Below are 27,828 nucleotides of genomic sequence, written 5' to 3' on the forward strand. Positions count from 1 at the left end.
CATGTGGGACAGGGACTATGGCCAACCCTATTTGCTTATAATAATGTTGGTATTTGTTAAGCGCTATGTGCCGAGCACTGTTCTAAGCGCTGGGGTAGATACAGGGTGATCAGGCCGTCCCATGTGAGGCTCACAGTTAATCCTCATTTTACAGATGAGGTAACTGAGGCACAGAGAAGTTAAGTGACTTGCCCACAGTCACACAGCTGACAAGTGGCAGAGCCGGGATTCGAACTCATGACCTCTGACTCCCAAGCCCGTGCTCTTTCCACTGAGCCACGCTGCTTCTCACCCGTGCTTAGTACAGTGCCTGGCACATAGTAAGCACTTAAATACCACAATAATTAATAGCACTACTAAGAACAGCCCCCCCTCCCACCCCAAAAAAGGGACAAGTGAGGGGACGATCCTTTTGACTCTGCTGCATAAATCAAATGTACTGAGTCCAGAGCATCAGCTTCAGTGAGAGTAAAGAGGGAAATGTGAATGAAAACGAATATACAGGTGGGTTAACTGAGACTAAACAGGTACAGAACTAGAATAGCGCATGATACGTAGTAACTACATAGCCACGTAGTAAATACCATAGTAATAGACCAGGCCAAGAAGGGGAGCAAGATGGGTGAAAGAAAGAGGTTTGGTTTCTCCCCATAAATAATAATGACGATATCTGTGAAGTGCTTTCTATGGGCCAAGCACTGTTCTAAGCACCGGGAGAGATACAAGCTAATTAGGTCGGACACCGTCCATGTCCCACATGGAGCTCACAGCATTAATCCCCTTTTTATAGATGTGATAACTGAGGCACAGAGAAGTTAAGTGACTTGTCCAAGGTCACACAGCCAACAGTGTTTCTCCTGGAAAAGGAGTGTGGAAAAGGAATGTAGCAACCACCTCGAGGCACAGCTTCAGAGGGAGCAGCCATTAAAAATGCTAGAAAGTGCTGAACTAGGAGCCAGTGTGAACAGAGATCTGGGATGGGGATGCAGTGCCTCTGGAGGAAGAGGGGTGGGTCAGGGGTCCCCCTGAGGATCAGGGATCCAAATGAGCTTTATTAAGCACTTACTGAGTACAAAGCACAGTACACTACCACCACCCTCCCTATCTCTCAAGTCCCATTTCCTTGGCACTATCCCATATCCTTGGCACTATCTTTGACTCCTCCCTTTCTTTCAACTTAGACTGTGAACCCCATGTGGCACAGGAACTGAATCCAGCCTGATCAATTTGTATATCTACCCATCCACAGAACAGTGCTTGACATACAGAAAGCACTTAAAAAACACCATAAAGATGAAAAATAAAAACATTTTCAGAGTCACCAAACCCTGCTTCTTCTTTCACAACACTCCCTGGATCCACCCCTTTATCTCCATCCAGTAGCTACCCTGCTGATCCAGGTACTTATCACTTTATGGCTAAACTACTGGATCAGCCTCTTTGCTGATTTTCCTGCCTCCAGTTTTTTTCCTCTCATCTCAAACTGCTGTCTCGATCATTTTTAGAAAACATCATTCCGCACGTATCTCCACACACCGCTAAAAGCCTCCAAAGGTTATCCCTTCCTCTTCACATGTAATAGAAACTCTCCCCCATCAGCTTTAAAGCACTCAAAAAGCTCATTCCAACCTACTTACCATCTTTCGTCTCCCACTACGTTTCAGCTCACATTATTCACTCCTCTCAAGCTAACCTGGTAGCTGTACCTCATTCTTGTTTCTCCTAGCAATGATCCCCTGCTCATGCCCTCGCTCTTTCTATCCAACAGGGAGCTGCTCTCCCCAACTTCAAAACCCTTCTGAAATCTCATCTCCTCCAGGAGGCCTTCCCTGGTTAATCCCTCATCTCCCTATTTGTTATTCCCTAATTGCCACAACTGCACTTTTGCACCACCTAAGCACTTTAGTACTCTGAACCCTCCAATAGCTCTCTTATATATGCATCTTACATGCTCTTTTAGTTCAGTATCTGCCTTTCCCCTGAGATTGTGAGATTCTTGAGGGCAGAGATTATCTCTACTAATTATCTTGTCCTCTCCCCAGGGCTCAGTGCTCTGCACACAGCAGGTACTCAAACAGTACTACTAATTATTTGCTCATTCATTCAATCATATTTATTGAGTGCTTACTGTGTGCAGAGCACTGTACTGAGCACTTGGGAGAGTACAATACAACAGTAAAAAGACACATTCCCTGCCCACAACAAGGTTGATTCTCCCTGCCTTGGGTATGTACCTGGCTGGATGAAGTGGAAAATACAGTAGAGAGGTGGTAAGAGGTTCTTCTACCTCCCCTCCCTACCTGGGAAGACTCGCTAGCCTCCTTCCAGACCCTAAGAAGAGAATTTAACCCAATCAGTAATATATTTTGATAAGGTTCATAGGTTCCAAGACAGGCGAGGCAGGTTTGAATTAAAAAGGAAACAGGTTCTCCAAATGATAGTGTTTATTGAGCACGTACTCCATAGAAAAGTATAACAGAGTTGGTAGACATGATCCCTGCCTTCAAAGATCAGGCAGTAAAAAATATATTACTATCCTTACTTTACACATGAGGAAACTGAGTTCCAGAGAGGTTAAGTAACTTGCCAAAGGTCACATAACAGTCCAGGGCCAAAGTGATAGAATCCAGGTGTCTAACACCTCCCATTATGCTCTGTCCACCAGATCATGCTGCCTCCCTATAATAATATAAGGTGCTGTTATTGCACATCTATCTATGTATGAACCTCAAAGGGATGATGTACATATGAAAAATGAATTTGGTCCTTGTTCTCTAGTTTTTTTATTCTTTTAAGTAATTCACAAATCCTCATCAGTTTAATTGATACCAATTTAGAATGAAGGAAGATTTGGCACATTTTAAACTCTTTTTAAAAAAAATTAAAAGCAATCACATAACTTGATGGGGAACAATATGTTGGGGGGAGGTTGGTGAATCAAAATTACATCCTGCTTCAAGTGCCAAACAGCTTTGCTAAATTCGAAAGTGAAAGAAGAGGGGAGTGACAGCTTCCTGTTTCAAGTAATGCACAAACACCCAGCTATCCTTTGTACTGTAGTAGCCTGTGTAGTGGGCAGCTTTTAAAGAATTGTTATCCTCATTTCTCAGATTCTAATTCCATTCAAAAAACCTGTCAGGTAGCTTGTTATATATATCCTAGCCCTTCTTTTTGACTGGTTGTTTCAGTCTCATGATGTTATCAAATGGAAACTGGGAAGTAACAGAAAGCTGAATGGGTATTTCCTGTCAACTCAGTTGACCCTTTCGACAGTCTGTCAGGCTGGGTGGAGCCGGTCAACTCCTCGCTCCTCTTTTCCCAGCAAGGCATGTAGCTAATGTCCTCATGTTCTCAGTATTTTGAAAAGGATCTCAAGATCACTCAAGTGAAACTGGACAGAAGTATTAATCTGTCCTATGTGTGGTATCTTTCGGGTCAAAGAATCCCTCTTTATTTTTCAGATTTAACCTATCAATCAGTAATATTTGAGTTCTCTGCAGAGCACTGTACTAAGCACTGTACTAACTGCTTGGGGAAAGTACAAGAGAGTTAGTAGACATGATAACTGAATATTCTAGGAAAAAAGAAAAAGATCAGTCATTTGTCTCATTCTTACCCACTTATATAAAACAGATAGTGTTGTCCAGGACCTAATAATAATAAAAATGTAAATTACTTGCCCAAGGCCACCAAGGAGACAAGTGGTGACGCTGGAGTGAAAACCCAGGTCTCCTGACTCCCAGTCCTGTGTTCTTTCCAAAAGAGGATTCAAAATGCTCTGAACAGACATAAGATGATAGTATAAATAGCTAATAATGATCATTTCAGGCCGTAGGATGTCTCAGAGATGAATTTGTTCCTGAACCCACCACCTGCCACTTCTGGCCAGCTGCTCCCTCCATCCAACTTCAGGAGTGTTTTATCTCTTTGTGTCTGTCAGGCACAACATATAGTTCCCAGTACCCAGGATGGGACCCACAGGGTAATAGCACCCACGACGAACAGCCGGCCCCAAGCCCCAAAGGACGCCTCTCCTCCTCCCTGTTTTTGTTTTTTTTTTCCCCTGCTTAGCCGATCCTCTCCATCTTCCTATGCACAGAGCTGAGACTATTTTGTCATTCGAAGGACTAACCTCTTTTGACAGCATGAGGAAAGACCAAGGATGCTGATGAGGGTATAGGTGTTGCCATGGCGACCCAGAGGGCCTCCCAGCTTATGTGCCTTTTTCCATCTCAGCTGTCGCTTTCATTTGGCTTCCCCATCAGCAGTACACCCCAGCACTGGTGAGAGTTGCCTTCATCTGCCTGCTAAGGGCCAGAGGCATCCAAGCAGCGAATGGTGAAGCCTCAAAGGTGTGTAAGCCAGTATGCCAATCCCCTCTGCCTTTCCTTGCCCTCCTGAACAATAAAACTCCCTTTAAAAGGGACCCATAAAAACTGTCACCGTGGCCCATAAAAACCAGCAGGATATCTGTCAGATACTTTACCAGACGGAAAGCTTAAAATGACAAGTAGGTCTAAAGGGTTCTGTGCATTCTGGCCAAACTCCTTTATTTAAGAAAGGGAAGCAACTACGGGTCTTCTTTCTTTGCACCCAGACTCTCTAAATACAAAGCCATATGTCATTTCAACATTTCAGGAAGTGCTTTAGCTGAAGCAACGTAAAAAACTTAAGAAAGATCGATGGCCTTTTTGTGAATGACTTAAACTTAATCTTTCCGGATGTGCCACTCTCTCTGAACAACCCCCAGGATATGGTTGAATTGAAGAAGAGGCCTGCAAAATCAGTCAGGCAGGCAATCATACTTACCGAGCGCTTACTGTGTGCAGAGCCCTGTACTAAGCGCCTAGGAGAGTACAATATAACAATTCAACAAGACACATTCCCAGCCCACAATGACCTAACAGTCTAGAGGGGGGAGACAGACATGAATATAAACTACAGATATGTACATAAGGGCTGTGGGGCTGGGTGAAAGGATGAATAAAGGGAGCAAGTCAGACCAATGCAGAAAGGAGAGGGAGAAGTGGAAAGGAGGGGAGGCCTCTACAAAGGTTTTTCTTTTTGGGGAGTGAAAGGTGGGGTTGGAATGAAAGAGGAGAGTGTGGCTGGATCCCAGGAAGGAAGCCTTGGCTGTAAGCTCAACTGTGCAGTTGCTCTCATTTTCATACCTAAAGCTCTTTGCTGCATCCCACTGCTTAGTACAGTGCCTGGCACATAGTAAGCACTTAACAAATATCATCATCATCACAAGTGTTTGCTGAGAGAAGGTCCTGATGTTGATACAAACCATTGCCCACCTTCAAAGTTTCTCTGCTAGTCGGTTCAGTGTGGTTCATGGCCCATTCAAAGGTGCTTTTAAATGAAGGCTTTGAAAACATGCAGTTTGGTCTGATGTAATCCCAGCAACAACTGGGGGAGAAACAGCATGACCTAATGAAAAGAGCCTGGGTCTGGAAATCAAAGGACCTTTGTTTTAATCCTGGCTCTGCCACTTGACTGCTGTGTGACTTTGGACAAGTCACTTAACTTTTCCGGGCCTCAGTTTCCTCATCTCTTAAATGGGAATTCAATACTTGTTATACCCCTACTTGAACTATGAACCCAATGTGGGATAGGGACTTTGTCCAACCTGATTATCTCCTATCTATCCCAGTCCTTAGTACAGTGCTCGACACATAGTAAGCCCTTAAAAATAGCATCTTTATTATTATTGGAAATGTAAGTGCTGTAAATGATCACAGGCGCTCTGATGAACTTGAATACAGAGACCGGTACGTCTGTTTCTTTCTCGAGGGAGTTGCATTACCAGAAATATCACCTAAGACATGTTGATGACTGGGGTAGATGACAGAAGGCTCTTTGTAGTCTTGGTGGTGTCAAACACCTGACTTGCCCAGGGATGTTCATGTGAGAAATAGGACCATCCACTTTAAAAGGAAAAGATGTGAATGGAGAGTTTGGGACCATTGTTTGCTACCTCCAGCACCGGTGCCTTCTCAATTCTGGACTCAACCTCACTATTCCCTCCTCCCCCTACTCCAGTTTATTTTTACAAAATGAATAAATAGCAGTTCATCATAATTATGCAAAATACTTGCTGCTGACGGTGATTTATCTCAGGGCAGTGCATTCCATTAATTACCTGCAGCTAGAATAGGCAACACCCAAAAAGAACAGATTTTCTAACCCAGATGCAGTCAGTTTTCATTACATATTTTGGATAGAGCACAACTGCAGAAATAGGACACCCACCTCTATCTGGAGAGAGCAGGATGCGAAGTCAAAAGAAGTCATTCATTCAATTGTATAATAATAATAATTATGGTATTTGTTAAGCACTTACTATATACCAAGCACTGTTCTAAGCACCCACAACAAGCTTCCCTCCCACTTAGGCTGTGAGTTCCATGTCGGGTAGGTACTGTGTCTGACCTCATTATCCCATATCCACCCCAGAGTTTAGTACCAGTCTTACGATATAGTAAGCCCTTGGGTAACAAGTATCACAATTATTATAACTTGAAACAAGCTCTTACAGGTGAACCCAGAGGTGATGTAAGAAGCAGAGTGGCCTAGTGGATAGAGCACAGGCCTGGGAGTCAGAAGGACCTGGGTTCTAATCCTGACTCTGCTACTTGTCTGCTGTGTGACCTTGGGCAAATCGCTTAACTTTTCTGTGCCTCAGTTCCCTCATCTGTAAAATAGGGATTAAGACTGTGAGGTCCATGTGGGACAGAGACTGAATTAAATCGTTTATCTTCCTCAGCACTTGGAACAGTGCCTGGCACAATAGTAAGCACTTAACAAATACCACTATTATTATTATTTAAGGTGAGAATGTCTCTACCTTACCTCTAGGCAAGAATGCAGGGGCACTGTAAGATGGACAGCACTTCTTCCCAAAACTGGTCACCTTGCTCCATTTGTGCAAGAGGAGTGATCAGGAAACAGTCTCAGACACTAGGACTTTGCCACTCAATCAGTCAATATAATGCACACTTCCTATGTGCTGAGCACTGTAATAAGAGCTTGGGAGAGTACAATATAATCAATCAATGGTATTTATTGTCTGCTTACTATGTGAAGACCACTGTACTGAACACTTGGGAGAGTACAGTAAAACAGAATAACAGACAGAATTGGTAGACATATCCCCCCCTGCCTATAAGGAGTTTACAGTCTAGCCTAGGTTACTGAGACAATTTCCAGAACTGTGCAGGAATGGTGACCTGTGAACAACATTGGGATGGTAGCCAGAGGCAGCACATCTTTCCCGAAAGATATTATGTCTTGGGCCTTTCCAAATCCAGGATTCCCTGTTGCAGAGATGCACTTAATCATTCTGGCCAGGAGGGAGCCATTTAGTGCATTCTTTATAGCAGCATAGGCTCTTCCAACTATGGAAGAGTCAGTCATTCAATTAACCAGCACTCCTCACATGACTTGGGCCTGGAGGGAGGGAGAAGGGAGGTGGAGGAGAATTAAAGCCTGGAAGTACCAACTAATAATAAAGCAGAAGGATTCTTCCAGTTGGCCTTGAGAATTAAGGAATCTGTCTTGCCAACAGGACCCTAGCAAGTAGCCATAAAATAGCTTTCGGCATTGGTCTGGTAAAATTAGACATTGCCCAAAAAACATTTCAAGCAAGATGTCACATGCTGAGTAAAGAAATCACTGAGAAGAAAAGAATAACATATATTCAAAACAAAGCTCCATATGGTCAAGTAAAAATAGATCATACTGGCAAATACCAAAATAAAACTGTAAGAAATACACATATAACCAAATGCATTAAAATAATTTCAATATCCTAAATTTGGCATTGAAAAGCCCTAATCAAACTCATTGTGTGAGAACTGCTACTCTAGAGCAGAACACTTTACTGTCCTCAAGTCATGTTCAGAAACCTCAAAAACAGGATTCTTAACAGCACGAGGTGCTTCGGTACTTGCGTGAGAGACTGTGTCTGCCTTCAGGATGACTAGCTTCTCAATCTGCAAACTGTTTCATTTTCAAACACAGCAAGTGCTAAGATTAGGTGGGCCACAGTACATTTACTTTAAAATATTGCTTCTATTCTTAGATTCTCATCTCGCCTCCTCTCAGCCCATTAAAGATGGAGCTGACAGTGTGACATTGTTGGGAAAGGTTGTAAGAACAGGACACATACCTCGTTGGAAGAAGTGGTGGGTTTTTAGTTTTTTTGTTTGGTACCATGGGAATTTCAGCCAGAACGGAATCCTGAGGCCACAAGAGGCTTTAAGAAATCATTTGATGCTCCCTCTTCCACTAAGCAAGCCAGGCAGATAGCCATCTATCGCTATAAAAATTTACCCAAATAGCAAGGCCAAAACCCACTTGATAAGGTGATCAGGATCACCCAACTCGCCTTGGTTAGTCAGTTCTTCCAGATGTCTAATTTAAGTCTTTGCTGCTCCAGTTTAATCCCTCTCCATCCCACTACCCACCACTACACAACACACTTTTGTGTACTTAAGACCATTTGGGAGTTGCCCTTAGCCTGCCCTTTATGATTTTCTTTCTCTAAGTAGCTTGTTGAAGGACGATACTCAAATATGTGGAGTTGAAGTGGCAGCTGATTCAGATTCTCCAGAGGACCACTTTCCTGGACAAAGGCACTTCCCAACCTCATCTCCAGCCTTGATCCAACCCCCAACCCAACCCTAGTCCAAACCCTAACTCCAACACTGCAGTTAGCTAAAACTGTCAGGAAGAAAGGGCCCAAGAGGGACCAGAAGATTCCTCTTCTTACCTGGGCAAAAATAGGGACAAAAGGGGATAAATATTGGAGAGGAGGGACAGAGACTGATCTCTCTCCACTCTCCATTACCTTCAGGGCATAGGACCCGTAAAAGTGCTCAGAAGAAGTTAACTCAGAATAGAGGTTTGATATCAGTGCCAGTGAGTTAGAAAAAAGAGAGGCCATGGAATCATTTAGAGAGGTAATCACAGATTTAGCTCCTCAAAGCACAAAATCTAAGAGCTAAAATTGAAGCTTCAAGGGGTTATTTGCTCTCACCACAGCTACAGATCATCACCCAGGTATATGGCACCTCTTGTTTTCCAAATCTGAAAATGTGAGACTTGAGGGGCCAATTTTGGCAAACAATTACAAGTTAGAACTCTCTTAGAAGCACTGGGACTGGTAAAATAACAGTCATCTCTTTATTGTTCCTTTCTCAACCAGCAATATCCTATGTACCTCTCATAGCCACCATAGTCTGTTCTCAATTAATCAATCAGTGGTTTTAGAGCAGCAGCGTGGCTCAGTGGAAAGAGCATGGGCTTTGGAGTCAGGGCTCATGAGTTCGAATCCCAGCTCTGCCACTTGTTGGCTGTGTGACTGTGGGCAAGTCACTTAACTTCTCTATGCCTCAGTTACCTCATCTGTAAAATGGGGATTAAGACTGTGAGCCCCACGTGGGACAAGCTGATTCGCCTATGTCTACCCCAGCGCTTAGAACAGTGCTCGGCACATAGTAAGCGCTTAACAAATACCAACATTATTATTATTATTCCAAGTCAAAATCAGGATGAACCCACAAATGATAAATTCAGGTGTCCCTCACCGGCTGGATAACCTAGGAAGCAGGAAATATTGTAATTATAATAGCTCCGGAAAGCAGTCACGTGTCTAGTGGCTGGCTCACAACAGTTTCCCTAATTGAGTGAGTAGTTGTCCCTCAGCTAAAAATGGGCTTTTTCCTGTTATTCCCCATCCAAGCCATTTCAGTTTCTCATTTTGTGTGCAGCTCAACTTGTCTTCTAACTCTAAAGAGGTAAGATCAGAAAGCACACCAGAAAAGCTTTATTGAGCGACCGGACCACTCTCACATCTGCCTGTCTGCTTTTGTGCTCATTACTCTGGCTATAAACTGACATTGGTTAAGGGTTTTAATAGTCTGTCTGTCCTCCAGTGAATAATTCTTCCAAAGGGCCATCTTACCTCATTGGGCATCTTACCTCACAGCTCTGCTGAGTTACTCCTCATTCCCTCATCCAAGTAAACATATGGCATTCTGTGTCTGGTATGTGCTACATAAAGAAAGGAAACGTATATTTATTTCTATGAGATTTTTATTTTCCTTTCTAAAAAGCAGTGCCATGTAAGACTATGGACTCAAACAGCCATTCCATTGAGAGTGTCAATAAGAACATGATTTTAGTGCACTGAACTTCTTCTGCATCTTCTTAGGGAAGGTGGGCATAGAAGAAGAGGACTGATGCTTTCTACTCATTTGTAAGGTGGCCCTTCCCCCCCAGTTGGCTTGAACTCACTGTAGGGTTTCCCCCAAATGCTTCTGTTTCCTGTACAGAGGGGGCTTTCTGGAAGGAGACTGCAAGTTTTCATGGTTCATTGTTATCAAAGAGATTGTCAAGTATTACTGCTTCTACTAATAATAGTAATTATCATATTTATTGAGTCCTATGTGACAAAACACTGTGCTAAATGCCAAGGAAGACCCAAGATAATTGGACAGGGTCCTTGGTCCTCTTGGGGTTCACAATCTAAGGCATAGGGTAGCTTCTCCCCATTTTACAGATGAGGAAACTGATGCTCAGAATGGTTAAGTGGCTTGGCCAAGGTTCCACAGCAGGACAGTGGCAGAGCTAGGACTAGAACCAGGGCACCTGTTTTCCACTCTTTCCACCAGACCACACTGTCACTTAAAACTAGGAAACAAGTAGTTTTTAAAAGGTTTTTTTGGTTCACTTGAAAGGGGCCCGTATTTCTAGTGATGAAAGTATTGAATTCTACTTTCAGTACTTTATGGTTTTGATAGCCTCGGTGACTGTATATGATACGTGGCTGCACATCACTAGGTCTTTACCAGCAACAGAACTTAAAAATAGAACAATAAGAAGAAAATTAGACTGCAATTTCTTTTTAATACTGTGCTGAATGTGAAATGCTTAGCAGATGGCGGAGTGGTAAGGGATGAGAAAAGGAGAAAGAAGAAAATTAATAATTAAGAAGAGCAACAAGAACAGCAAGGAAGTGCCATTGGAGACCTTGGGCAAGTCCCAGAGCTTCTTTGTGCCTCAGTTTCCTCATCTGTAAAATGGGGATTAAATACCTCTCTCCTACTTAGGATGTGAGCCTCATGTGGAACAGGAACTGTGTCAGATCTGGTTATCTTTTATAGCAATAATAATGGCATTTGTTAAGCTCTTACCATGCACTATATCAAGTACTGAGCATTGTGCTAAATGTTATATCAATTTCAGTGTTTAGCACATAGCATTTGCCAAATAGCATCATTTTTATAATAATAATTATGGTATTTGTTAAGCGCTTACTATGTGCAGAGCACTGTTCTAAGCGCTGGGGTAGATACAGGATAATCAGATTGTCCCACATGGGGCTCACATTTTTTAATCCCCATTTTTACAGATGAGGTAACTGAGGCACAGAGAAGTTAAGTGACTTGCCCGAGGTCCCACAGCAGACAAGTGGCAGAGCCAGGATTAGAACCCACGACCTCTGACTCCTAAGCCCGTGCTCTTTCCACTAAGCCATGCTTATTATGTGTGATTACAGTTTCAGATCATTCAAGTGAGCAGCTGGTCCAATAGCTTCATAGCCCAGTTTTGAACTGCAGGGGCTAAGTGTTATTACTTTACCTCTGCCCATCTCTTACATGTTCCCCAGTCAGCCAGATTAACAGTTTGGGAATGGCCATGTTGCCAGCTTTGGTTGGAGGAGTGCTAAACCCCCAAGCCCAGGCCTCTTCATCCTTTGCCCTGAGTTCCATGCCTGGCTCCACTCCTCTTAACCATTAATTCAAGAAGAATGCAACTTGGTGGTTAATTTCAGCCCCAGTAGGTTATAAGCTCTTTGAGGGGAGGGATTGTGTCTGCCAACTCTATTGCACTGTAACCTCCCTAATGCTTGGTACAGTGCTCTGCACACATTAAGCACTCAGTAAATACCATTATAACATCAGAGCAAAGCTCTAGACTTGGAGGTCAGAGGAAGAGGGAGGAGAGCCATCCTGTCCTGCACCACTCGGAGACAGACATTATTGTAATGTCATTCTCCCCTTTTGCCCACTTAGTGTCACAGCATTTTCCCCACATGGTTGCCTCCCACATCCTGTGCAAGTAATAATAATATTAGCATTTGTTATGCACTTACTATGTGTCAAGCACTGTTCTAAGCACTGGGATAGATACAAGTTAGGTTGGGCAGAGTCCGTGACCCACATTTGGGTTTAAAGTCTAAGTAGGAAGGGAGAACAGGCACTGAATCTCCATTTTACAGATGAGGAAACTGAGACGAAGAGAAATGAAGTGATTTGCCCAAGGTCACACAGTGACAGTGCTGGGATTAGAACTCAGGTCCTCTGACTCCCAGGCTTGTGTGCTTTCAATGGGGCCTCACAGCTTCTCTAAAGTCTGCCCCTCTCTGGGCTGATGGGTTTTTCCAGGCACCGCAGTCGCCTCACCCGTCTTCATTCCCTCATCTGCCTCTCCGTGTCCTCCTTGGCCTGAAGCCTCTGCTATGGGAGAGGAACTTCTCTCCTGATTGCTATGGGCCAGGCTGAACCATCTGGCGCTACTGCCTCCCAGCATCTGCTCTGTACTGAGATTGAGCTTTACCGCGAGCAGAAAATGGGTCCCTTGGGACAATACTGATTTATTTGATCCATTTCATCCTTCGGATAGATGCCTTTGCTGGAACACTAAGTCTGGCCCACTAAATTGTAAACTCCTTGAGAGCAGGGATCACCTCTACCAACTCTGTTGCATTTGACTCTCCCAAGAACTCAATAGAATGCTCTGCATACCGTAAACAATAAATAAAATCGATTCATTGACTGATCGTCTGGTTGCATTATTCATGTAAACATCTACTGTGGTCCTTGACCCACAAGGGAAGAGCATAGGCCTGGGAGCCAGAGGTCCTGGCTTCTAATCCCAACCCTACCATTTGTCTGCTGTGTGACTTTGGGCAAATTACTTAACTTCCCTGTGCCTCAGTTCCTGCATCTATAATATGGGGATTAAGGTTGTGAGCCCCACTTGAGACATGGACTGTATCCAACCTGATTAGCTTGTATCTACCCCAGCGCTTAGTAGGCAGTTAACAAATACCTTAAAAAAAGTCTGAAATAATGCATCTGATGTATGTATCCATGTGAGTATCACCGACAGCCCCCCGACCTACCCTGCACATACAATAATTGCATCTTTTGGTTAGCAAATGGCATTCGCCATCTGCATTGCCTCATACTCTTTTTGACTCTGTCTCTTCGAAGTACTGCCGATCCAAAGCTTTGATTCAAGACAAGTCACCCTCTTCTTGACTGCAGTTCCTCCGGCTCATCGATCTACTCTTCGGACCCAACTCGGACATCGTTTGAAGTACTCCTTTATCGTGTTTTCATTTTCAGGCTAAACCACGTGTGGTACGTGTACTATAATGCACTATGCCTATGGAGGCCCATGTGTTACACGTACTGTGATATACTGTGTCTACCCATCTACATCCCAAAAGAGAGACTGCTGAAGGGAGGTTGTTAATTTGATCTGCCTAGCACCAGCCTCATTCACGTGAGGGTCCATAGACAATTTGAGGGAGATGACGAGCCATTATTTTAGTCAAGTGCAGTCGGCTATTTTTGAGTCATTGCCAGGAGAGCATTTTCAATACCTTCTGCTCAAAAGGAGGCATTTTGGCAGAAAGTTACATTGCCTCCTAGCAAACAAGATTACATTCCAGCTCAGTCTGACAATATTTTTGAGATCCAGAAATAATGTGGAATAGAGAACATTTGACTAAAACGATCCGGGATGATGAAATGATCTGGCATATTGACTGGCGTGTGTGGGGGAGGAACACCCGGAGCCCACTGCTCTGAAGCCTGGCTCTGTCGATTATTTATACTGGAACTTCAAATGCCCTGGGGTTGGGGGGGTGTTTATAATAACAGTGATAATAGTCATACTTGAGGCAGTTTTTTTTTTTAAAAATGGTATTTGTTAAGGGCTTACCATGTGCACACTGTACTAAACTATGGGGTAGATATAAAATAACCGGTTTGGACATAGTGCCTTGAGACAGATTTTTTTAAATGGTATTTGTTAAGGGCTTACTATGTGCCAGTCACTGTACTAGGAATGGGGTAGATATAAAATAACCGGTTTGGACACAGTCCCACGTGGGGTTCTCAGTCTTAATTCCCATTTTACAGATGAAGTAATTGAGGCACAGAGTAGTTAAGGGACACAGGGTGTTTTAGAATTGGTTGTTGTGGAATGAAGAGCTTGGCTCCCAGTAGAAAAATCCAAACTATGACAAGTCACATAGCAGACAAGTAGCAGAGTTGGGATTAGAACCCAGGTCTTTCTGACTCCCAGGCCCATGCTCTATCCACTAAGCCATGTTACTTCTCTAAGTCATTCATTCAATTGTATTTCATTCAACCACTTTTATTGAGCACTTACTATGACGGGCAAAGCACTGTATTAAGCACTTGATTAAGTGTTAAGTGTTCACTCTGTGCCAAGCATTCTTCTAAGTGCTGGGGCAGATACAAGATAATCAGGTCAGACACAGTCCCTTTCTCACATGAGACTCAAAGTCTAATGCAGAACAGGGACCATGCCCGACCTGATTGACTTATATCTACCCCAGCACTTAGAAAAGTTATTGACACTTAGTAAGTGCTTATCAAATACCATAATAATAATAACAGGTATTTATAATCTCTGTTTTGCAGAAAAGGAAACTGAGGCACAGAGAAGTTAAGCAACTTGCCCAAAATCACACAACAGGCAAGTAAAGAAGCCATTATTAGAACCCTGGTCCTCTGACTCCACTATACCACCCTACTTCTCAGAAAGAAAGCCTATCAGCAATATTTAAATAAAAGGGGATTGGTGAAGAAGAGTTGGCCCAAAATCCTATCACCTTCTGCTTAAGGAACCCATCGTATGTCTCCCAGGCAAACTCCTGGAAGAAGAAACGAAAAAGCAAGATTAAGCTAGAATTCTCCTAGTCAGCACTGTTCACACTTTTAGCAGCCCTGATAGGACTGGATTAGCCTTTCAGTGGAGCTTGGGAGACTCAACTGCCTCTGTCTTGACTTTGGCATGTAAATTCATACAGTTGACATTTCTAGGAACCAAGCAGCATCAGAGAGCTATTCCATGTTGTGAGATAATAAAAAAGAAAGAGTAAAGACTCTAGAGGGTCTAACTGTAAATTTCTACTCTCAAAACTCTCCTAAAGTGAATCATTGGATATTTAAGGCTACAAAACAATCAACTGGCTCCATCAACTATGAGTAGGCAACAAAGACACAAACATGATTTCTGTCACAGTTTGGATTTTTCTACTGGGAGCCAAGCTCTTCATTCCACAGCAACAAATTCTGAGGTAAAACACCCTCATTCTAGAACCAACTCCTCCATACTTTAGATTCTCCTCCTGGCAGAGTTGATTTTGGATGTTCCTTACAATATTTTTCTGGTGTTTTTCCCAAAGATTCAGTGAGCCACCTGCTAAGTTAAATTTTTATTGATGTTTTGATGAACACCGCAGAAAAAAAACCTTTTGCTTGGAACAAAAGCACAATTTTTTCTACCAACAGAAAAGTTGAGATATTCAGGGAAACCATTTTGCAAATCTTAAAGTTTATGGATTTACCCAACTAGAGGGTGGAAATGTTAGCTCTTTCGAGAACCAAAGAAAGAAAGCACTTTTGAAGACTGTTTTTAAAAACATGACATATTTTGAATCTCTTTTCAGGGGCTCTAGTTGCATTAGACCAGGAAAAAACTATCTTGAGGAGCACGTACTGCAGAATCAATCAGTAGTATTTATTGAGCTCTTACTATGCGAAGCACTGTAATACGTGCTTGCGAAAGTACAGTGCAATGACTTTGATAGAATCATCATGCTCAAGCTACAAGCCATGGAAGGAGATCCTTTTGGCCACATTTGCATTTTTGGATAGACCTTATCCATGGCAGTGACATCTTAGAAAATGGAGGTCAGGTATACACATAAACACGTATTATCTCTGATATTTATGGATTTATGGCAAACTTGCAGAGAGCCCTCTTCCAGATTTCAGCAGCCTCTTGTCTCCCTCTACAGGTCAAACCAACCAAATCCGTCCTTTTCAAGAACGCTTTCAGTCATCAGCCCTCTGGCAAAGCATCCACTTCTGCTTTACTTGGGTGAAGCTCGTGGCCAAGTGGATGGAGCACAGGCCTGGGACTCAGGCCCCTAATCCCTGCTCCGCCACTCGTCTGCTGTGTGACCTTCAGCAAGTCACTTAACTTCTCTGGGCTTCAGTTCCCTCATCCGTAAAATGGGGATTAAAACTGTGAGACCCACTTGGGACAGTGACTGTGTCCAATCCAATTAGCTTATATCTACCCCAGAACTTAGTACAGTGCCTGGCACATAGGAAGTGGTTAAGAAATTTCATAAACAAAAAAGGTACTCACTCATGTGACTCTGCCTTCTCCACTACCACCTTTCTGGTCCTAAGTGGGCACTGGGGCTGGCGACAGCATCAGTGAGGCCCGGGGGGGGGGGGGGTGTCCCATGCTGCAACGCCTCTGAGCCGCCCACGCCCGCTTCTGGCCCAGGAGATACCCTGGAAAGCATGAGGTGATTGGATGAGGGTGTGAGGGGCAGATGGCTCCTTCTCCTCCACCTGGCCCAGCTCTGGGCATGGAGTTAGACCAGACAAGCGGCGGCAGTAATAGTGGCATCTTTTCCTCCTCCTGCAGGCTGGGGCAAGTGGTGGAGTCACCATTTTGAGAAGCGGCATGTTCTAGTGGAAAGAGCTTGGGTCTGGGCCTCAGAAAATTTTGACTCTGCCACATCTGTTGTGTGACCTTGGATGAGACTCTTAACTTCTCCATGCTTGTTTGTTCTTCTGTAAAATGGGGATTAGCTCCATTTCCTCTCTCTCATTTAGACTGTGAGGCCCATGTAGGAAAGGAAACATCTTATGACCTTAGCACAGTGCTCGGCACATAGCTTAACATATTATATTATTATTGTTATTATTAGGAGAAGTATTGTTAGCTCCAAATCTGGCACCTTTCCTGCCCCAAGAGGCTGGGCAAAGTAGGATGCCCAGAGTAACAGAAGACATAAATCTTACTTTGAAATATGGCCATTCATGCTGCACTACACTTAATATATATATATACCTGGAAAGAATTCCAGAGAGGGGTTCTTTTACTACTCCCTACTCCTTGCCATTTGTAAGCTTCCTATGGGCAGGGCACGTGTCTATCAACTCCACTGTATTGTATGTACCCGCCCAAGAGCAGTAAGCGCTCAAAAAATACCATGGATTGACTGGACCTGAGGAAAAAAACAACGCCGCCAGATGATTCTTCTGTCCACTAGATGTCGCCCCAAAACAGTTGTGAAGTTTTCTACTGCTGTTCGACCCCTGCACAGCCACTAGGTGTCGCTCCGTCTTCTAATGGAAAATTCCTTCTCTCGGGGGCACAGCTGCCTGAAATGTTATCTAACACCAGAATCAACACGAAAAGTCAACACGACGGCCACAAAAGCAAATAAGAAAATACTTTTAAATGCCAGCTTTGTGATCCATCCAAATGTCAAAAGTGAGCTGGTGTGTTGAGTTCCTCCAGTTAAGTAATTCTTCGCCCATTTATGCACTGTCATGCAGAAAACAGTGAGGCAGTGAAATGATTCCCAGAAGTTCAACTAGGAGTCAAATGGATTGTATGAGTAACTATCACAAATTTTAAAATATTTTAATCACCAAGTTTTGATCATTTAGTTATTTTGACTACAATTTATTTTAACATGATTCCACCAGAATTCTCTTCTTGTGGAGTTACACTGTTTAGAAAGGGTAATGGGAAATATCAACAAGTACCATAAAAAAGTGTTAATCCCAGTTAATCCCAATCCTGTAGAATGGGGATAAATACCTGTTCTCCTTCTTGCTTAGATTGCACACCTCATGTGGGACAGAGACTCCTTCCAATCTGATTATCTTTTATCTCCTCCAGAGTTTGGTACAAAGCTCTCAAGAAATATCACTATCATTATTATCTAATTGTAATCAAATCAACAATTTGCAGCTAAGCAAGCTTTTACAGCTCTGTAACTCTTGTTACTATAGGAGGCTCTCTGCCACCAGATGCATTCTCACTGAGACTTGGTTCAGTATAGTCGGATTGGTGAAACATTTCATGAATGTAAAGATTTTCTGAATTTCTCTAGCAAGTTACCTTTAAGTGAAACTTCTTCCGAAAAAAATTCTCATGGAGAGGTCAATCTAAGTGACATGCAAAAGTCAATCTAGGTTACAGACAGAAGACAATTAGGTTACAAATGTCAATCTAGGGGCAAGGCTCTAATTTAGGTCAGACAAGGCTCTATCTTGCATAACTGCCTCTTCTTTGAGGCACTTTGCTATTACTCATCTCCCACTTGTGTTTCCTTTTGGTCTTTACACCCTGGATGGACTTCCAAAGCAATCCTCAATAGCTAGAATGAAAACATCACACAAGGAGTCACCAAGTTTAAGACTCCACTCTCCGTGGTACTTTCAGTTTGGATTATCCACCTAAAACCACCAGAGGGGAATTATCCAAATGAAGGAAGTCCTGAGTGGCTTTGAGAGAATTCATCAAGCCTCTCTGGAATTCCTTCAGATCAACCCTAATCCTTTCCATTCTGTTGTCATCACAGTCACTTTTTCCTCCATCACTAAGAATGCCGGTATGAACCCCAGGTTCTCTTGGGGTAACCTACAACCGACATTAAATGACACCACTCACAACCCCCTGACAGGGAAGTCCAATGGATTGGGCACATCTTGCACCCTTGAGAAAGCATGCTTCTGTTTACCCTAAAGGCCTAATCTCCAGCAAAGTCCTGTAGTCTTTCACAACACAAAATCTCAAATGAAGCCTCAGGAGGCCACATAAATGAACCCAGCTGCATAAGTCTCCCCCTGGAAACAATCATGCTGAGTAAACAACCTGGATCATTTTACTAAAAACTGAAATATAACTGCACAACTTTAGGCTGCTGATTCTCATTCCCCAGAATCCCTGGCTCATCATATTAGCCACTTACAGAAAAAAACAATGATGTGATTACAGATAAAGCTGCCAAGTGTTGCTTCCTGCTGAAGCCAATCTGAGAAAGGTTAGGCCTCAAACTCAGAAACACAGCCTGGGCACTTAGCACCCAAGTTTAGCAAAAGGGCAAACTGTTGACAGTCTCATAGGTTTTCTTCTCCAATCTTCTATTCTCTCTTGCTAAAGGAACTAACTGCAAAAGGTCACATGAATGGGGCATTGTTGGCAGATCTACATTTATAGGATAATAATAATAATTGTGGTATTTGATAAGCACTTATGTGCCAAGCACTAGGGTAGATACAAGATAATCAGACACAGTCCTTGTCCCTCCTGGGGCTTATGGTCTAAGTACAAGGGAGAACAAGGGTTGAATCTCCATTATGCAGATGAGGAAACGGAAGTAGAAGTGACTTGCTCAAGGCCCCACAGCAGACAAGTGGCAGAGTCGGAATTAGAAGTCAGGTCCTTAGGGCTTGCAACTGGTTGAAGGCATCTTGTAGCCTCACCACAATCCTGTCTGCGCCCCGAGGGCCCCCAAAAGGATAGAGGAAACCCAGCCATGCTTTCACAAAGTTAATTTCTACCTGCACCACCCCAAGAGAGTCCTACTACCCCAGAACAAAGTCTCCATTGCTTACAGACCCAATAAACAAACACACACAAAGACCATTTCCCAGAGGAAGAGAGGGGACAAAGGGCCAAATTTTGGGCAGTCATATTCACTACTGGGTGAGTTGGGAAAAAAAACACATTGTTGCCCAATTGTGTACATGTTTAGAGTTGCTGATTTGGGTTTGTGTGATTATTTTGTTTTCGTCTTCTATATTTGACTGCCAGTTTGAGAGAGTTAAGCAAACACTGGGTCGGGATTGAGAAAAGAAGTTTTTCAATTGGACAAGTAGCAGTGGTTTCAGCAAACATGTAGATTAGCTTCATTTTTTAAAAATTCTAGCCATGGTTAATCAAGGTTTTTGTTTGGAATAATAGTGTATAAGCAATAGAAAATATCAGATTTGAAAAAGGTAGGGTGAGGTGAAGTAGTAGGAATGGGGAGTGATGTTAGGAGTGTATAGCAGGCAGTCCAGCATCTGAACGGATAAGAAAAAACCCTCAGTTTGGTGGTGGAAAGCCTAGACCTGGATTTCCTCAGCCTCAGTTCTCTTTACTCAGTCACAGATTTTCTTATCTTAACTGGTCTATCACGTAAGCCTCACTGTCATTACGATCACAGAGGCGGAAGGTGTTTGATGCACTTATTGCTATGTCGGAAATCATTTGTTCATCTGTGATTTGATGAAAATCTCTCCAGCTTGCCACACCCACAGTCTTGATGGTTCCCAAAAGGACCAATGTGAGGAGTGAAAGGAGGTCTCTCTGCCAGGGAACCATAGGCTATTGTGTAGACTTAGGCTAAAGGACCATTCGTATGTTTTTGTAATTTGGGAGATGGAAAGTAGAGTTGGTATTGGGTACAATCGTTGAACAAAAGCTTTCCAATACCACAGAGTCTGGAGACCTTCTTTCCATGACATGACACCACTTCCCGAACATGTCCTGAAATCCCCCATTGAGGATCAGTTTGCCAGGTTTTGGTACCACTGCAATGCATTGCTCTACATCGTTATAAACCTTTTTCTCTTCAATGGTGCTTGTCTTCTAGGTGCATTATAGAAATCTTGTTGCCAAACAAGATTTTAAGAATAGACCAGACCACTTCTGTCTTTCTCAATTATTCAGGATCGGGCAATTTATACAACCTTTCCCTTGTGAGTTAACATGGGCCCAGCTGGCTCGGAAAACTGTGGTAAAGAAGGAATGGCACTCGTCTCTTCAGGGAGCTGGATTTTCTTTCAGGACCTCGGGAAATCTCACAGAGCCCAATTTGTTAGAAAAACAACTTACCCGCCAGTTCTGTGAATGCGAACATCCTGTATGAATCATCAGGGTTTCTGTCTGAGGTCTCCGTTCCTATCCAAAAGGAGACTAACAAGGAAAAATGTTTGTTAAAGGAGACTATGGTTACTCTTGAAGATTGGTTTGCTGTTGGCATTGCTATTTTGGTGTACTTTTGGATTTGGAGCCAATGGCTTAGTATTTGTGGGAGAGTAGGTTAGTCCCTGGAGGGAAGTTAGCTGCATCTTATCGTGTGGCTTGGGGATAGGGAAACTGTGCCTGGAAGCTCACCTCAAGGCAGGCAGCCCTGGAAAACAGCATAGCCTAGTAGAGAAAGCATACACCTGGGAGTCAGAGGACCTGAGTTCTCATCCCAGTTCTGCCACTGTCCTGCTGTGTGACTTTGGCCAAGCCACTCCACCTCTCTTTGCCTCAGTTTTCTCATCTGTAAAATGGGGATTCAGTACCTGTTCTCCCTCCCATTTGTATTGTGAGCCTGATGACAGGCAGGGACTGTGTCCAAGCTGATTATCTCACATCTGCCCAGATATGGACACTCAATGAACATTTAACAAATATTGTTATTGATGTCATTATTAAGGCCAATTAGGGCTACTCACTCATATTAGACAGAAACAATCTGGAAGTAAGACCCTTCTGAGAAGAACCAGACAAGGCTTACTCTTGATTTAAATGATCAAGAAACCAGATGCAGTAACTATTTATACACATTTACAAATTTTAAGCATTCCGGCACCTAAATTCTCATGAGGAGGCCTGAAAGAGCACTGCCATAGGCTCCAAAATTAGCAGTGGGGTTCCCAATCCAACCTAACAAATCCAAAATGTTTAAGAGACTGGTAAGGCTAGGAATTCAGAACCAATGACTGAAGTGGTAGGGGAAGGAAACTCAGGACAATGAAAGAGGAAGTTGCGGGGGAAAGGATTATTTCTGGAAATTCAACTATAGGCCACAGGGAGGCTGTGAAATTCTGGCCTGTGATACTTTCTCCTTTCACCCAAACTGGGTTTTTCCTCTGCTTCCTGCTTCTCTTCCTTGTCTTCTTTTCTCATATGAGTTTTCTGCAGGAGAAAAATAAAAAATAGGCAAAATAAAGTCTAAAGAAATAAGGAGGTAGAAGGCATAAATTTGTGAGGAGGTAGAAGGTATGAGTAACTCCGGCCTAGTTTCCCCAAAGTCTAAGACATACATTGTAGTGGAAGAATTCGATAAGATCAGAGGAGCAAAGATATGCAATTCAGAGTATTTGGATATCTTCTTTCTCCATTTTTCTTCTCTCTGCCTTGCCCTCTTCTTTTGCTTTTCCCCTTTCACAGGCTAACCTCTTTTACTAAATGGGGTTATGGGTAAGACACACTGCTACTTCCTTTCTCGATTAATCAGACAGGGACCCATTAGCAAGAAAACACATTTTAAACACATTTTGTTTGAAAAAGATTACGTTTTTTACCCATGACTTTTCAAAGATGTCTTCACAATAAGGAGAATACGTGGCTAATGAACCGTGTCCCGCTGTATGGTCAGAGATGCATGTTTACAACCTGAAATTGTCTTTTAGTAAGAGATTTAAATGAATCAGGTAACTGGTGCACAAATACAATGGTTTGTTCCAGTCAGGATCTTGCTGCAGAGCCCCTTGTGGGACAGGGACTGCATCTAATCTCATTGTATTGAATCTACTCCAGCACTTAGCACAGTGCTTAGCACATAGCAAGCACTTAACAAATATTACAATTAAATGACTATTATTATTATTACCCTGAAATTCTGGCCCAAACTAATTAATCTCAACATGAGTGGGCATTAGTACTGCCAAAAGAGACTTCAAATCACTTGGAAATAAAAATGAAAACTTGTGCTGCTTCTTTAGGTCTATTAAGAATCAATTAATCAGTATCTGGGTACAGGGGGCATTATTAAGAAATCACCATAGAATGGGCTGAGTCCCAGCAAATACTGAAAAACTCCATCATATGGTTTCCCTGTGGAGAGACATTCTAATAAGACAGTTGAGATATGTGTTAGTACATTTAGTCTCACTGTGAAAAGTTCAGTTAAATGGTGAAACAAGGTCAAAAGAAACTTGTCACGTAAAGAAAGTCATTTCTGGGAAGATTTTTTAACTTGCCCCCATTTTTAACTCCTTTGTGAAGCAGCATGACCTCGTGGAAAGAACACAGGAATGGGAGTTAAGGGACCTGGGTTCTAATCATAGCTGCTCCCCCTGCCTGATGTGTCCACTGGTAAATCGCTTAATTTTTCAGGGTCTAGAGTTACCTCATCTCTAAAATGGTCATTAAATATCTGCTCTCCCCTTGCTTAGACTTATAAGCCTCAAGTAGGGTAGGGACTGTATCTGATATGATTATATTTTATTTATTCCACTTCTTAGCACAGTACTTTGCACCTAGTAAACCCTTAACAAATATTATTTCCAGAGATTTAAATGTCACGAACGATCTGTTGCTTAAATTTCTTGTACCTTATAAAACTAGCACGGTGTACTTCTGCATGGCCATTTCTATATTACATCACAGATTAAAACTGAAGTGTTTCAGATATTTAAATACACATTAAAATCTACAGAGTGTATCAACATGATTCTATTAAAACTATTTTCAAACCACGGCATTCAATAACACGCAAGGCAATATTTTTTCACAACACAACCAATATAAAAATCTGAAAAATATCATCAATTTATTTGTTAACTAATATTCTCTTATAGGTATGTATTCAGAATATACTTTCTATAAAGTCTTTCCTGAGGTATTTTTGGAGGTTTTGGTTTGTTCTTCTTTTTGTACTATTGGATATAAGGTCTCCGATTATCTTTTTTTTAAGTGATTATAAAGGTCCTACAGCATATTTTATTTTATGATATAGGTCACCATTAATGCCAGGTAAAGAGTGGGAACTGAAAAAACAGGGCCATGGAGCAAGCCTTACCACAAATACTGCATTTGTAGAATTGGTTACATACAATTTTTAAATATTTGTCTTCTGTAAAAAATGGATTTTATGGCTAAGAGTCCAAAAGGTACAGTGAAGCATTTCGGAATGTAATAGATGAGAGTGTGAGATAAATGATACGAAGGAAAAAGCCAAAATTCTTGACGGCTATATATAGCTATGTATATATATATATGTGTGTGTGTGTGCGCGCGCGCATATGTATATATATATATATACACATTGTATTGCCTTCAAAAGCAACTGTCCATGTTATCATCAGTCCACTGTGTAAATATTTCTACTAATCTGTTTTGGAAGAGCAAATATCTTTCAAGGTTTCAAGTTCGTCCATAAGCTTCTTGTTCTGAACTTCAAGCACTGCAACACGACTCTCCAGACATTTTACATATTCTTTCTTTCTTCGACGACATTCTTTAGCAGCTTCCCTGCAATGAGCAGAAGCAAAAAGGGCGAACAAACAAAGAAACAAAAAAACCATTTGCATGCTGTTGGAAAACATGGGTCGAAAAAAGCCCGGATTAATTTTGTGAGCACAGTTGCATTCCCAACTTCGAAACAACACTCCCAATTGGTTTTCAAACACTAAGCAAAACGGGATTCATAAGGGTCATGAGTGTCCCTTTCCACAAGTCCACATGGCAACTGGTAGAACTGCTTCATCTCATGCCGTGATTAGAGTTCACAGTAAACAAGGTCCAAGCCACAGACAGTTACTCTGCTTTGTGGCAATAAAGATCTTTTAGGGCCTTGAGTTCCTCAATGAGAGTCTTGTTTTGGTTTTCAAGTACAGCCACACGATTTTCAAGACATTTGACATACTCCTTCTTCTTCCTGCGACATTCCCGAGCAGCTTCCCTGGAACCAACACAAGGCAAATAACTACAGGTACAACCTCGGCACAACAAAGACTGGTCCAATGAAGTGATCTTTTGCCCCCCCACCCCAAAATCCACAACCGCTCAATCCTGATCAAATTTGTTCCACAATCACAGCCAAGCCAGGTTACTTTTTAAGACAACAGGAACAACTTGTGAATGCACTGAATTGGCCCCCATCTGGGACTAGCTCTCACAGAGATCATATTAAGTCAATTGCATTCCACTGCACAAAACCATAAGGCCACCTAACCAGCTGCATTTCTATCATTAAAATTTACAGATCCTTTCAAACCACTCATTCAGTCAAATTTCCAGTCATCTTAACTTGAACAAAATATTGGCAAAAATGAATCGTCAAAAGACACAGTACCAAAGAAGGAGCTTATTCTCTTTAGACTGAAGCCCAGGGAAAATATAACAGGACCAATCCACTTTTTACATAAAACAGAAACAGTTTGCTCAATTGCAAGGACACCACTTGAGAATGCAGATGACAAGACACATGCTGTTCTGCAGAGGGACACATTTTGATAATAAGAGTAATGGGAGATAAAGATGAAACTCAATCATCAAAATGTTAAAAATGGCACCTAAAATAGACATTGATTGACTGACATGAGAATTCACAATGAGAAGGTGAATGGAGATATTTCAGCAGTGTATGCCAAGACTTTGCTTTCCTAATTGCATGTATTAACTTCCATTAGTTGTAAAAGCACCACAGACATGCAGAAGAGAACAGACCCACATAAAAGCCGACCAGCAGCCAAAGCAACAGAAACAGCAAAACCAATGAGCATTTAGGTGAGCATTTCACACCCTACAAAAAGAAAATAATGTAGCCAAAGTGTACAAAGAGTTACACATAACCCCCTTTCTATCAGCAGACAAATTCTAGAATCAAATCTCCAGCCAACATTTTGGAACACGTTTTCTCTGTGATATATCTTTCCCACTTAATACTTTTAAAACACTCTCCCTTTTTAAATGATGCAAAACAAAATAAAAAACCCAATTATGACAGTACTCTCTAAGCATTCGAATATGAAATTTTATCTAAATGAATCTCCTCTGCTGGGTGTTCAGGGTGACACTACCTGATGCACAGATAACTTTCTGCTTTAAAATATGGATGGATTATTTTTCCCTTGAAAGGAGATCTTGTACCATAAAGATCAACATAACACCTAGTTCCTGGCCAGAAAACAAAGAACTCACCCTGTCAAAAGTGTTCAGACTTCTCAACTGGTTTCAAGAAATGGAAAAAAATAAATTGGATTTAATCTCATAGAGAAGTGTATTTATTTCAAATCAACTACATAATGCATAATGAATAGTTATTTTTAAAAGTTAAGAATATTCATAAATTGCTATTTCAGAAGAAAATTTGAATAATCTTTATTGGATTTATGTTTATTCTAAAAAGCACTTTCTTATTACAAAATTACTGCAGCCATTCTAGATTGTAAGGAAGTTAATAAAACAATGTCACAGATTAACCAAAAAGAAGCAATCTAATTTATTCAGATGGCAGTCATATTTATTCTATTAGAATATTTGTTCTATTTTGCATGATGCACAATGCTCTTTAAGCATCATTTAAGCATAATGCTCTTTGAGGATCCTGAGACAAGACATCCATTTTAAATATTTCTTGCAACATATTCCCAAACTCTGCACAATTAAGTTCAGACTTCCAAGAATAACATTACCAATGACCTCAGCAGAAGAGGGAGCATTCTTCAGACTCAATGGAAACACTTGCTGGGCCCATTTAAAGATGACTCGGTTTTCACCCCCTGCATTAACTTGTATGGCTTCCTCAAAATGCCGAAGAAATAGGTAGAAAAGATGAAGAAGCCAAGGAAAGATCCTGAAGCACCATAAGCCATCCTGAGTTCTGTGGGCAGGTTCCCACTGGGAGGAATAGAGTGGCCAAAGACTACGCGATAGATGGATGGCTAAGGCTATTTTCTGAAGACTGTGCTTGAGAGAGAGGGTCACCTCCACTGACAGTTGCCTTTCTAAGCCCAGGCCTTATTGGCTAACTGACCAATCAACACGCGGAAGAGTCTACTGCTGGTGTCATTTCTCCTCTAGACTGTAAGTTCGTTGAGGGCAGGGACGGGTCTCCCATCTCTGTTGTACTGTTCTCACCCAAGCACTTAGTAAAAGTGCTCAATAAATGCTACTGATTGATTATTTTGTGAACATGCATTATACAGAAGGTTGATTTTAGATCTTTTATAGCATTGCTTCTCTGTTAACAAGTGAGGTGAAAATCAGCCCCTGATCACTGAGTTCAAGAATGAAGACATTTTATGAACTCTTACATTCAAAAGTTAGTATAACTGAGCCAAAGAGTTGTGAGCCCTTTAAATATCCAAGGCTCAGGATGCATCTTATCAGGAGCATTTTGAGTATGATGCCATAGTTGGCAACCCCAGAACTTCTGCAATTCCCCTGACCAGAGGGTCTCCAAGGAAGGCAATATCAGACCAGACTTCCCTGGGCTCCCGACATGGGCTCAACTCAGGGAGGAACTCTATGACCTTCAGCTCCTTGGTTTCTGGGTGAGTCTGAGGAGACAATTCCCCCATGAAATAAAACACAATCAAGAAACACAATACAAAGACTACTAAATAGAAAGCAAACTAATAAAAGAAGCCTGCCAATGAGATACAAGGGAAAATCTGACTTTCTGAATGCTTAGTTCAAACATTGCCCTACCCTCACAGATACATTTATAGGTGCTAAAAGAGGACTTGATAAGCCTTTCAACTTCTTTAGAAGATGAAGGAAAAAGGCAAATTGAATATTGTCCTTGGAGGAGAATACCGAGCCAGGCACCACACTGAAAAATGAGTGATAGATCAAGCTGGATATTACCCCTGGCAACTGTCAGGAATGAACACCCTGCTGGTGAAGTGG

At 42.1% G+C, this 27,828-nt stretch overlaps 1 protein-coding gene and 1 long non-coding RNA gene across 22 annotated transcripts in view; both read right to left on the minus strand.

The window, feature by feature from the left end:
- Positions 1–17,581: 17,581 nt before the first annotated feature.
- On the minus strand, positions 17,582–21,378 carry LOC114816213. The gene is made up of 2 exons (XR_003763982.1): positions 21,031–21,378; positions 17,582–17,734 (listed from the first exon to the last, which is right to left on the minus strand). It is a non-coding gene; the product is annotated as an uncharacterized LOC114816213 (long non-coding RNA).
- Positions 21,379–21,492: 114 nt separating this feature from the next.
- The window catches only part of CREM (cAMP responsive element modulator), a 77,225-nt gene continuing 70,889 nt past the window's right edge, over positions 21,493–27,828 (minus strand). For 14 of the 21 annotated variants that reach the window (XM_029077640.2, XM_029077641.2, XM_029077648.2 and 11 more), the window contains one exon: positions 23,717–24,444. In XM_029077640.2, the coding sequence (XP_028933473.1) occupies positions 24,300–24,444 (145 nt within the window). In that variant the 3' untranslated portion in view covers positions 23,717–24,299. The other 7 variants (XM_007667832.4, XM_007667833.4, XM_001508689.6 and 4 more) reach the window with 3 other exon arrangements.

Source organism: Ornithorhynchus anatinus, chromosome 13, assembly GCF_004115215.2.
Source record: "Ornithorhynchus anatinus isolate Pmale09 chromosome 13, mOrnAna1.pri.v4, whole genome shotgun sequence".
Taxonomy (NCBI): Eukaryota; Metazoa; Chordata; class Mammalia; order Monotremata; family Ornithorhynchidae; genus Ornithorhynchus; species Ornithorhynchus anatinus.